Genomic DNA, 12,918 nt, shown 5'->3' on the forward strand with positions numbered 1-12,918 from the left:
TCAAAAAAAATAAGAATCCTGATTATGAAGGTAAAATACAGCAGCATGCCAAGAGTATGTACTAATTGATATAATTGAATAATACATTTTTTCCTTTTAAAAAATAGCATTTTTTAAAATGTCAAGAGTAATAAATGTTCAACCTCGCAAAGCACAAGAAAATACAAACAAAAACAAAATTTGTCCGTAACATCATCAGCCAGTCCTAACCCCTACTAATATTTTGATGTGTTTAATTCCGGCGGTTTTATTGCATATACACATATCTTTGAAAAATAGCCTTTCCCTGTGGAACTGCTTTTCACTTTAATGCCGTATTTTTTTTTAAATATTTTATTTATTTATTTGACAGAGAGAGACACAGTGAGAGAGGGAACACAAGCAGGGGGAGTGGGAGAGGGAGAAGCAGGCTTCCCGCTGAGCGGAGAGCCCGACGTGAGGCTCGATCCCAGGACCCTGGGACCATGGCCTGAGCCGAAGGCAGACGCTTAACGATTAATGACTGAGCCACCCAGGCGCCCCTTTAATGCCATATTTTAATTTTTTAAAAAAAATTAATAACATCCATAGTTGAGCCGTAGTGTGTCTTTTAAAATATTCTGTTTTAAGTACATTTAAAAATATCTAAGAGATCTAATTTTAAAAAGTAATCCAACTATTTTTGCACAGCCGACTTCTATCAAAATGGTCGCTTTTTTCAAGTTCGCTTTCCTTTGGGGGGAAAAGAAGGGGGGGAAAATTTGGCAAATAGTTGTTCTTTTCATGGCCCCAGTTCGGTAATCTAATGAGGGAGCTTCTCAGATACATATTTCATTTGAAAAAGAAAAAAACAAAAAGGCAGGTTGAGGGCATGCACTGTGTCTCTGGCAGAGATTCTGCCTTGAAATAGATAAACATTAGTAGCCCCTCCTCTTGGCCAGCAGCAAGGAGAGTAACATTTTGCTATTTCAGATTAGGAAGCAATTGCAGATTAATTTAACACAGTTGCTAGTCATTTTGAAACAACTTGGAAGCCTCCTGTTTTTACTTTCTGGGTTTTTTTTTTTTTTTTTTAATCTGTGAATTTTTTTTTTAATCTGAAAAGGAAAATCCGTACAATTCAAGCGCCATTTCATTTTGTGAAGATACTATAATGATTTCATTGTCTGCTTCCTTTCAGACACCTGTCCAGAGCACATAACTAGCATCTTGTGTTCTGTCGTGTTTTCCTTTTTACTTATCTGTACCCTACCAGGTAATCCTTCTAGCAGTGCAAAATGCAGTCTTTTTCACCCATGGATCTTACCTCCTCAACTATGTTTAAAGTTCTCTGTCGTTCTCAGTAGGTCCATAGACGTCTCCTCTGTACATCTGGTTTACTGGTCTTTGGGTTTCATTTTTCACGTGCCGAAGAAAATAAACTTCCTTCATCCCTCTCTATGCCAAAGCACAGTATTGTATGCCTTCACAAACATGGCTCGCCCGCTGCAGGCTTCCTCTCTCTGTAGGGGGGGAAGATTCAGTCCTGTCCTAGAGATGAGGAAACTGGGGTCTGATAGATTTGGAAACTTCTCCAAGATCACACAAAGGCTGAGCTCAAAGCAGGTCCAGATTCCCAAACCAGGATTTTTTCTCCTGTACCTTTAGGGTGTCCTGTGTAGGTAACTTTTCCAGCTATATAAAGTTTTGAAAGTTGTTGTACCTTAAGAACACGTTTTCCTTTACTAATTTTGGGCAGAAATCTTTCTTCAGTATATTATATACTTTCCAATCTAAGCTAGTCTGGCGTTTGATTTGGGGATGATGTAATTTTGGATGATTTTTATAAGTAGATGTTGTCCTACGGGCTAGAAAACCAGTGACCACACCTGTTTTAAACGCATGGCTTAAGGGGCGCCTGGGTGGCTCAGTCGGTTAAGCGTCTGCCTTCGGCTCAGGTCAGGATCCCAGGGTCCTGGGATCGAGCCCCACATGGGGCTCCCTGCTCAGCGGGGAGTCTGCTTCGCCCTCTCCCACTGCCTCTGCCCACAACTCGTGCTCTCTCTCATGCTCTCTCTCATGCTCGCTCGCTCTCTCAAAATCTTTAAAAAAAAATTTTTTTTAAATGCATGGATTAAGAGTCAAGTGGGTTCTATGAGTTTGAAAGGGGCTCCTATAATAAAGTGAATGGAAGATTTGATGGCAAATTTGGATGCTCAGAAGGCTTTGGGGCCTAATTCTCAGGTGGCAGAAACTGTCCTCTAAATAAGCTATATATACAATACTCATTGATTTTAAAGCACCGCTGGAGCTTTTTTATTTTATTTATTTATTTACACTCATGTGAAATTGTAAGATTTTTTTCTCTCTCTCTCCCTTCAGGGTCATTCTGCTATTTAGTTCAAGTCAGTAGAGACCACAGAGCTTGACACATGGTAGGAGCCCAATTAAGTATTACTTGAATGAATGAAGAAACAGTGAGATCTCTCATAAAATACGTTGACATTATGGTTGGGAGTCTTGTTATACAGTTAAGTAACTGTGGTCAGTAAAGTGATATTTTTCTACAGGAACCATTATTGTGAGTCCAATGGGATTGTGTCAGGTCTAAAATGACACTCCCAAGGCAACCATAGATTTCCATCCTAGCAACTAGCAGGGTCCATGCCTAAGATACTGTGATCACAGCTCACATACCCTAAGCGGTTGGTTGGCTAACTATCAGAAAATAGAATTAATGGGAACACTGCAGTCTCTGGGAATTCCATATAGTATAGATGTTCCTTGAGTCTGTGTGTGTGTTATAAATACATATATTTTATTTTTATTTATTTATTTATTTATTTATTTTTAAAGATTTTATTTATTTGACAGAGAGACACAGCGAGAGAGGGAACACAAGCAGGGGGAGTGGGAGAGGGAGAAGCAGGCTTCCCGCGGAGCAGGGAGCCAGCTGCGGGGCTCGATCCCAGGACGCTGGGATCATGACCTGAGCCGAAGGCAGACGCTTAATGACTTTGCCACCCAGGCGCCCCTATAAATACATATATTTTAAATCGAGGTTGAAATTTGTGGAAAAGCTATGATTTGTATTAAATTGTTCTATTAAATGTTATGAATTACAGTATCAAATAATATAGATAAGTACTTTACTATTGACATGCTTTTCTGGAAATATCCCCCAGAAACCTGTTTCTTTCCCCAGTGAAAGAGGTAATGTAGTCCAACTTGATAGTGAAATGTGACAGAAGACGGGCATACCTTTTTAACAAATAAAGTCATTCAAACTTTCAGTTTAAACTTTAGCTCATTTGTTTTAGGCAGTGCCCCTGGGGCTCCTGTTTTAACAGCACTCAGCTAGGTTAGATTTAGAAGGCAAATTTTTCATTAGCTTCTTTTGAAAGATGCCTGAAGTCAAATCCCTTGAAGGACTCTCCTACCTAAAAATCACTGCTGTTCTGCTGGGTAGTTGAGGTGGATGATTAAGCTAAGGACTCCTCAGACTGAAAGCAGCTGGGAAATGGAAATTTTAAAGGTAAACTGATCAACAGGACTGGAAAATCCATACAGGATAGAAATGGGGAAAGAGGCATCTGAAATTTTATTTCAGATGCCTCTTTCATGTCAGACTGCTCTAGTCAGATTGATGCATCCTGGAGAGGAAATAATAAACATCTTTTTAGCTTTTAAAAAAAGCAGCTTTTCACAGACATTTAGATGAGTATTTGAACAGTAAGGTGTTTTGATTGAAGTTTTTTCCAGGATTATTTTTGGTTTATTTTCTTTCTGAGTAGAACTTAGAGTTAAAGTGAATAAATCTTAAGTGTCCACATGTGTACAACTGTGGGACCACCCAGATCAACATTTAGAACTTGCCTGGCAGTCCAGAAGGCTCGTTCTTACCCCTGCCAGTCAGTACACCCCCCCCCCCCGCCCCCCAACAGGTGGCCAGTGTCCTGAGCTCTTTCTTCCCACATTTATTTTGTGGTCTGTAGCTTCATGTGAGTGGAATCATACAGAACATGCTCTTGTGTCTGGTGCCTTTTCTCTGTGCTCTCTCTGTGAGCCGTAAATGTTACATTTTCCTCACTGCATGGCTGTTAATTTCATTTATATTCATAAAATCAGTCAAAAGGGAGAAATGGTGCTGTGAGGTCATAAGCTGTTTGTATTCACTTGTGAAGTAACTGTGCTTCTCCATTTAAACATGGCGGGGGTGCCTAGCTGGCTCAATCAGTAGGGGCGTGTGGCTGCATCTCGGGGTTGTAGGTTTGAGCCCCACGTTGGGTGTAGAGATTACTTAAAAATAAAATCTTTATTTTTTTTCCTAAAAGATGTATTTATTTATTCATTTACTTGACAGAGAGAGGGAACACAAGCAGGGAGTGGGAGAGGGAGAAGCAGGCTTCCTGCAGAGCAGGGAGCCTGATGCGGGGCTAGATCCCAGGACCCTGGGATCATGAGCTGAGCCAAAGATAGCCGCTTAAGAACTCAGCCACCCAGGTGCCCCGAAAAAAAATAAAATCTCCAAAAAAAAACTTTATAAAATAAGTAAATAAAATAAACATAGTTGATAAGTTCAAGTCTTTCGTGATTTGGGCTTCCATATATTAGGAACACTTCAAGCAGGGTTTACCGTGTTGTCCAGTGGTACAGCCACTAGCCACATGTGGCTATGTACATTACAATCTAAATTAATTAAATTTACATTTAAATATCCGTTGTTCAGTTTCACTAGCCACACCTCAAATGCTCAAATAGTCACATGTTGCTAGTGTCCACCTTCCTGGAGGGAGCAGATCTAGAATGTTCCCATTGTTGTAGAAAGCCCTGTTGGGCAGCGCTGTTTATTTATTTATTTATTTTTAAAACTATTTGTATTATTCATGAGAGACAGAGAGAGAGAGAGAGGCAGAGGGAGAAGCAGGCTCCCAAGGAGCAGGGAGCCCGATGTGGGACTCGATCCCAGGACTCTGGGATCATGACCTGAGCCGAAGGCAGACGCCCAACCATCTGAGCCACCCAGGCGCCCGGGCAGCGCTGTTTAGAAAGCTGGCTGTTAGCCATCTTCCTCTCCCCTTTCCACCTTTGCAGACATAAAGATGTTGTGGTGAGTTTTATTTTTCTCACAGTTAACATTTAATTCTGTGGTTCTCAGACCATCATCTCACAAGCTTCCTACATTGTCCCTCCAGACCTTGGGGAAAAAAAATAAGTGGGAGAATTCTCACAGCATGCTGCTCTTTTAATTTCTAGAAAGTACCATGTGCTCTCCGGCTTTGGGGCCTTGGCGGTATTGCTTGAAACCCTCCTTCCAGCATCTCACTGTATGCTGATTTCTCATCTATCAGATAGATCTCAGCTTAGACTGGCTCCAGGAGACCTTCCCCATCCGTCCTCCCAGCCCCCAAGCCTGGGTTACGTGTCCCCTCAATTCAGCTTTCGTAGTGACCCCCCCCCCCCGCCCCCGCACCTGGTAGCAGCTGCTTGTTTCTAGGTTTCCGTCTCCCACTGAACAACAAGCCCGGTAAGGTCAGGCACCACCCTGTCACGTTCGCAGTTGGGTATCTGGTGCAGTGCCTGGCTCTTGGGAGAGGGTAGTGAATACTGTGGAAGGAGAGAGCAATGGGCTGCACAAGGAAGGGTCAGGAACCAAGCAGCTTCATGTTAGGGTTCCTTTCTCCCAGGTAGAGGGGTCTGTTCCACAGGGGAGTTTCTCAGAGACAGCTTTCTGTCTGGGCATCTTACAGAATACACATCAGTACCCTGAGCGGTTCCTTCAGGAGTGAGGAGGGCACAACTGAGACATTTGCACCCTTCCTGGTTCAAGGGTTTGGTTTGCCTTTCGTCGGCAATCATACTAAAAAGACATCCAGACTGAGAGGATGCTGGGGGAGCCATCGAAGGGAAAGGCCGGTGGGGAAGTGGAGCTGCAAAGTGGTCATAATATGGTAGAAAATTCTGCATCTGTCAGCGGGCAACTGTTCTTGGCATCACAGGCCGCGTGTCAGCACGCCAGATGACCTCATGGGGAGGCAGCCGTGGCAAGAAAGGAAGCGTATCCTGTCAGGATAGATACCAGAAACCCCAACTCAGACTAGCTTTAAAAAAATAAGGAACGTTTTCCCAAGTAACAGGACATCTAGAGATCAGCTCGGAGTTGGCTGACTCGGTGTGTCGACAGTGTCACCGAGAACCTCGGTCCTTTCCAGCTCAGCTTGGCCACCCTGGGCACTGGCTTCCTCCTGAGGCTGGTAGGAAGATGGCTGCTGTGGGTACAGGCACCCCATATGGAACCTCAGTGTCGAGAGAAAGAAGAGAAAGCCATTGTCGAGGAAGGGGGTTTGCCAGAGTGTGTTAAGATGGAGCATCTGGAGTAGACGCGGTAGATAACTGAGCATCCGTTATAAACACCAAGACCTCCCGGCCCCAGATATCTTCCCCCCATCCCAGCCTCTGGATCTTCAAAGTTCTTTCAGTCTGCCTTAGACTTCAAAGTGCCTTAGAAGTGATCTAACGAACGGGACATGCACAGCCCAGGGAAGGCTCCCAGAATGGAGAAAGAGAACGAAGGGGAGGAAGTCCAGGCAGCTCACCGAAGACCAGTTCCCGGCCTTGACAGTCCTGCCAGAGTCTGGCCTGAGCCCACCCATCTGGGAAACTCCCTCCTGGCCCTTAAGGGTTAATTCCCTTCCCCCACCGCCCTGCCGCTGAAGAAACAGTGGCTTAATTTTTAAAATTTAGCAATAGCCATACATTCATGATTTACAATGTAAATGGTATATATTCTGGGAAATCTGGAATCCTTCAACTGATCAGTTATGCTTTAATTTTTTTCTCCTTCTATATAGACCTCGCAGTATTGGGGCTGTGCTGAATGAGGTCACAGTCTAACTACAGTATTAACCCTGCAAATCTGTTCATTTTCGCCTGAGCACCCTCAGGCGGGGTCCAGAATGTGTCCAATTGAAAAACTATTACAGACCCTGCAGTGCTGTGATGGGATGAATTGTAACAGGGAGGGGGGGCCCGTAGTGGGGGGGGGGTGTCTTTCACCAGGTAGGAAGTATCTCTTAAAAGTAGAGGCTGTGGGATTGCATTTTTAAAGGGAAGAATGTTGTTCTTTGTCATTGGAATTTTAAAGTGCTAACTTTTAGTATTTTCAAACCTTAACTGTTTTATATTTTCTACCAACCGTGTCTTTTTTAGTTTTTTTTTCCCCATCCAATACCTCTTCAATTTCACTTCTCTGTGTGCTACAAACATCAGCTTATGTTTTTTTTACTATCCATTTTGCATTATTAAAAATACATAGGAACGTATAAAGAATAATGCAGTAAACACCCATGAACCAACCACCCAATTTAAGAAATAAAACATGAGCTCTTTTCCTACGACTGTTTCTGGGCCCTGTTTAATTCAGCATGGAGCAAAGCACAACACAGATGGTCAGCGTTTTGTGTAAAGGCCCCATCCCACCCCATTCATGGTAGCTGCAGAGTTTCAGAAAGCATGTGCATTCACAGTCTTGCCTGGACATGTGGTTAATGCTAAGTAGTCTAACAGTTGTGCCCCAGGTAACTCCTAAAGCTGTTTCAGATCATAAAATCTCTGATGTTTTGCAAATTTATATTTTATCGTGCTGGGTTTTATGCACAAAAACTAGATGACTTCCCCTTTATAATCTCCATCAAAGGCATTTTTCAAAATCCCTTTATTATGCCTTATCACTGGCTTTGCCACACATTGTTTGCATGTTTGAAAACAATTTCTGGCTAAATGATAAATCTGCGAGTATTGTGGCATTAGTCTTGCCGAACTCAGACATAAATGCTATTTTAGCTTATTCCTCAATTGCAGGCTCTAAATATTTGACCCCTTCATTGAGTGCCAGAGACCTGACTTGACTTGTCTGTGGTTTGGGCTCTTATTTAGAAGCAATCGACCGTGTTTGGATAGTGTTTGAAATATTTATATTGTCTCCATGGAAAGGATGTAATATTTTATTTCCTGAAGAGTACACTTCCTTCAGCATGCTCTCAAGGCCACCCTGTGATGTCCTCCGTCTGCTCTTCTGCTCATACCTCTGCCCGTGGGACTCTCCATCGGCACCTGCCCCATTGCTGCCTCAGGATCTTGATCTCTGCGAGAAGTCTGGCGTAGACAAGAGCAGCTTGCTCGTGGCTCGCACGCACATACTTACCACTGAAGGGTACAGTCTTTCCAAAGTGTCCCCAGACCCACAGTCTTACAGAGAGAGAGAGAGAGAGAGTCGGAGAACAAACGGGTAGAGTGTGTGTGGATTTTTTTTTTTTTTAAATCTCTTGACTGATGAACTAGCTGTGCCTGTTTACAAGGTTGCTTTGAGAATGTGTGCTGATGCCCAAGCTAGTCCTACCCTCGTTTTCCTGATTTGAAAAATAGAAATCAAGGAAAACATTTTGCAGAACACAAGTGCTGAAAGGTCTATTTAACCCAACTGCCTAGCAATGAGTTTCCAAAGACAAGGATAAAGCATCTCTATTTTATTTAGACGTGGGTTGTTTCAAGTGTTGATTGTCTTTTCATTTGGAATGAGTGGTAGCTCTCCACGTGCCATTTACCAGTTGTTAAATGCGAGAGTTCATTAGTGAAATAAGCCGTCATAGAGCTCAGGATGATTGGAAATGAACATTAGTTCGGCTCCTTGATCTCTGAGCATGGGAAGTTTTCCTTTTCTTTGTTACATATTTTGTTTTCCTAATATTCATTACAACAAGAGCAAGAGCCTGCTGATTTGGGGAGATTTTATTGCCGAATGAATACCAACGCTAGTCGCTGGCTTATTCTTTATGATGCACGTGTTTTCTTTCTCTCCACTGAAAAAATGAAAACGTGTCTAAACTTGCTTATCTCTCTGTAGGACAGTCGACCCAATATGTCAAGACCTCTGATCACTAGATCTCCTGCATCTCCACTGAACAACCAAGGCATTCCTACTCCAGCACAGCTCACAAAATCCAACGCACCCGTCCACATTGATGTGGGCGGCCACATGTATACCAGCAGCCTGGCCACCCTCACCAAATACCCCGAATCAAGGTAATCTGAAAAAAAAGGGAAAGTCACGCTTGGAAGTGCATGTGTTTGATGCCCTAACTGTTTTTCCTTTGACCAGCACACCAGCAGCGTGGGGCCGGGGTTAGAACATGAGCTCCCGGCTACCCGGGCTGCTCTGGGATGTGGCTGTCAATCTCGGCCCAGTCAGGCCTGACCCACAGCTTAGTGGGGTATGCGTAGACCTGTCACATGGGAATGGAGTTTTAGGATATTTCACTGTGCTAAGGTCTTCATGTTTCTCAACATAGTACAAACAGAAGGATGATTTCTACCTACTGCGAACTTTTCTTTTGTGCTCTTCTTCTAAAACACACATTCTTATCAGTTCTTAGAATTTTCTTTTTTTTAAAATATTTTTATTTATTTGAGAGAGAGAGAGCACATGAGATGGGGGGAGGGTCAGAGGGAGAAGCAAACTCCCCCCTGAGCAGGGAGCCCGATGTGGGACTCGATCCCGGGACTCCAGGATCATGACCTGAGCTGAAGGCAGTCACTTAACCAACTGAGCCACCCAGGCGCCCAGTTCTTAGAATTTTCTAGAAGATCATTTGGCCCACCAACTTGTGAACTAGAGGAAAAAAAATGAGAGACTCTTATCAGTGAGTGGGGCAGTATATTTAGAACAGTATGCAAAAGTCCAGGAAGCCAAGATAGTCTTGCTTTAAAAAAAAAAAAAAAAAAAAGTGCAGTGGGATTTCTGAGCACTCAAGGCAGATAAGTAAATATAGAAAGTGTCTGAAGAGAGGAAAGTGGTTTACAAATAGGCATTACACACTTGATGTTTATGAGACACACACACACCCCATATGCCCTCCCACCCACTTCTAGAGGAGTTCCAAGGAAACAGTTTGCTTTTTTATTGTTGCCGGGACACCCCTCCTGGCTTTGGTTTGATTTGGGGGCTATGCCCAGATCCTCTAAGGGACTTGGTCTCCACCTGCTCTGCTGGTGGGTAGAGGAGGAGGCAGGAGCTCATGGGAGCTAAAGTCAGGAAAAAGGGAGTTTCTCTGCTTGGTTTTGCTCATCTGAAATGGAAACACACCATTTGGGCTTCGGGAAGGCACCAACTGCTTTGATAAGAACTTCTGACAAAGTGACAGATAGCAGGTAGCTTTACAGCCCGAGCAGAGAACACTGACGTAAAAATCACTGGCATCTCGATAACTGCATGAAGACCCGTTTTTTGGTTGTGTTTTTTTATTCTCTACTGCCTGAGATTTTATGAAGGAAGGAGAAGGTTGAGAAGAAGAAAGAAGAAATATTTTCTCGATTTTTCAGATTCAATTCCTGCAATCAAAGTGAAATAATTTTTTAAAATACAAATGACTATTATTTCAATGAGCAAAAACACTATGTCTTTTTAAATGAAATGTTGCTATCAAGTTATTCGTTTTATTGAGTTCCTACTTTCCCTGAGCGTACTGTAATAGGTGCTCCAAAGTCATGCTACGTGATGGCTGTATTTCCCAAGAATATCATGATAAAGCAATGTTTCTTTAAAAAAATATTTAACTTCCATTCCTTCTAAGCTAATACCAACATCAACAAAAGAAAATCGCTGTGCCTCTTCAGATGAGCACTGAATTCTAGGAGGCAAGCCACAAAACATACAGGAGTCAGAAAGCAAATCCTTAACTGTAGCAAAATTCACTGATCTGATAGCCTTTTGCTTCAGTCGGATTTTTAAACTCTGATCCAGGAGGGAAGTTAATAATTACCCCATGTGCCTATGACGGAAGTAGTAGGTTTTCTTTGAGTGCTCATTGCAGCTGGGTGGGTCTTCTTATGGACTAAAGCCCCATGGGGGTTTTGGCTTCTGGGAAGCTCCCCTGTCTCACTTAGGCTGTGCAATGGTAGGAGGTAGAAATTCGTTGGGAGACTCTGTTTATTCAGTTCCTCTCTCAAATAGTTTGCCACTTTTAAAGACCTCGAACAGTATCTCGTTTGGAGAGTCTTCCTCTGGCCACCTGTGCATGGGTATTTCTAAGAGTCTGCTTTGAGTTCCTCATTATCCACACCCTGAGGCATGCATCGCATTCCATGATCTCAATACTCAGGATATCTGCACCGTCTCATATGGCAGCCACTGGCCACGTGCAGCCATTGAGCACTTGAAATGCAGCTGGTCCAAATCAACATGTCCTAGATTGTAAAGAATTAGGACCCCCCCAAAAGTAAAATATCTCAATAGTATTTTATTATTGATTTCATGTTGGAGTGAGAATATACTGAATTAAATAAAATAGGTCATGAAAATTAATTTTACCTGTTTCCTTTTACTCTTTTAATGTGGCTCCCAGAAAACCCCAAATTACATGTGTCTTGCTTTTCATTTCTATTGGACTGTGCCGAACTATACACAAGATTTTTTAAAAATCTCATCAAACCTACTTCTCCCCCAGCCTGATACTTCCGTGCATCATAAGTTGAATTTCTCTTTCAACCAACTTAATTAGAAAAGATGAAATTGCTCATCTTCCTTTCCCGATCTTTCCCTACACTTCCTTGTCACCACTGGGCCACAGCATCATGGGAACAACATCAGAAATAATTTATGGCTCATTAGTCCCACGTTTGAATGCTGACTCTGCCATTTAGTAGTTGTTTGGCCAAGGACAGGTCCAATTTCTAAGCGCCTATCTTCTCTCTTGTAAAATAGACACAGATATGTCTTCTTGCAAGGTTATTGAGAGGATTAAATGTGATTACAAAAAGCACGCCATGGCCCTGTGCCCAACACATACTATTGCCATTATGCTTAATCTTCTGCCAAACCCAGCAATTGTTTCTTTTCAGACTGCCTTCCAAATACCAGATATATCCCATTCCTTCATTTCCTAGACCATGGAAACAGGCTCACTTTTGGATTCTTGCCTGAATTACTGTAGGCTCGAGGGGACTCCTAGCCAGCACCTTCTGGTCCTTGATCTTAATGCCTCTACCTGTCCCAGAGCTGCTGAGCTGTTCCAACATCATCTTTATTGTCAGGGAGATATTTTTAAGCCTGTGCTAGACTCTGAAACAAGCCTTACAAACTGACTTGTCTTTCTGTTGCTTACACCTAAAGCAGACGACGGTGGTTTAGATGTTGAACTGACCACTCTGCTCGCTCTTGGATTGTGTGTTTGTGTGTGTGTGTTGTAACTCACCCAGTGTTCATTTCAAGGCAACAGTCAGTTTAATGGGACCCATACATAAATGTTCATAGTCATGGATACAGGGAAGAAAGAGTTTCATGCTTTTCTTATACATGTCAGTTCCTCCTTCCAACTTCTGAGAAAATCTCTTTGGGGATAAATCCTAGGAGATTAGGTTGCCCATGACCATGGAATTGCAAATAGCTCCCACTCCAGTTCTCTAGTAATGGGTACTTGGAACCCTTCCCACCCTGTGGGACCATTCTCAGCACATACTGGTTCTTCTCTCACTTGCCTTTCCCTTGGTGTAGTCCAGAGGGGAGGAGGGCTTTTTCCTTGGTTTTGTTTTCTAGGATTTCAAGGGGAGACTTGAGTGTAAGAGTCCTAATTTGTTTGTAGTAAGGGATCGTAAAAGATGTCATGTCTTTCTGCAATTTCAGAGGTCCTACAAAGAGCCTTTATTCCATTTTGAAATACTTTAGGTGACTTTTTGTTCTGTCTCTGTTTATCACCTTCTTGGCTAAAGACTGCCCTTAGAACCCCAGAAAGTGGTACAAGGGACCACACAGCTGAGCATTAGAAGCACCTGGGAAGCATTAAAAGGCCATGCGCAGTCCTGCCCCAGACCAATAAAGTAGGAATCTCTGCAATTTGCCCAAGAGATCCTGATTTTCACCATCTGGTTTTGAACAACACCAAGATGTATGGTCCCTCCAAGTGAATA

General features: G+C 42.9%; 1 protein-coding gene across 1 annotated transcript in view; it reads left to right on the forward strand.

Annotated features, from left to right (window-relative positions):
• Window positions 1-12,918, forward strand: part of KCTD1 (potassium channel tetramerization domain containing 1) — an 88,858-nt gene that overhangs the window by 36,084 nt on the left and 39,856 nt on the right. Inside the window, exon 2 of the mRNA XM_028098400.2 lies at window positions 8,861-9,039. Coding sequence (XP_027954201.1) covers window positions 8,861-9,039 — 179 coding nt within the window. The remainder of the gene's footprint in view (window positions 1-8,860; window positions 9,040-12,918) is intronic.

The sequence above is a fragment of the Eumetopias jubatus genome, unplaced genomic scaffold, assembly GCF_037043125.1.
Source record: "Eumetopias jubatus isolate StellerSeaLion01/CBP00866 unplaced genomic scaffold, mEumJub1_p1.0 scaffold_16, whole genome shotgun sequence".
NCBI lineage: Eukaryota > Metazoa > Chordata > Mammalia > Carnivora > Otariidae > Eumetopias > Eumetopias jubatus.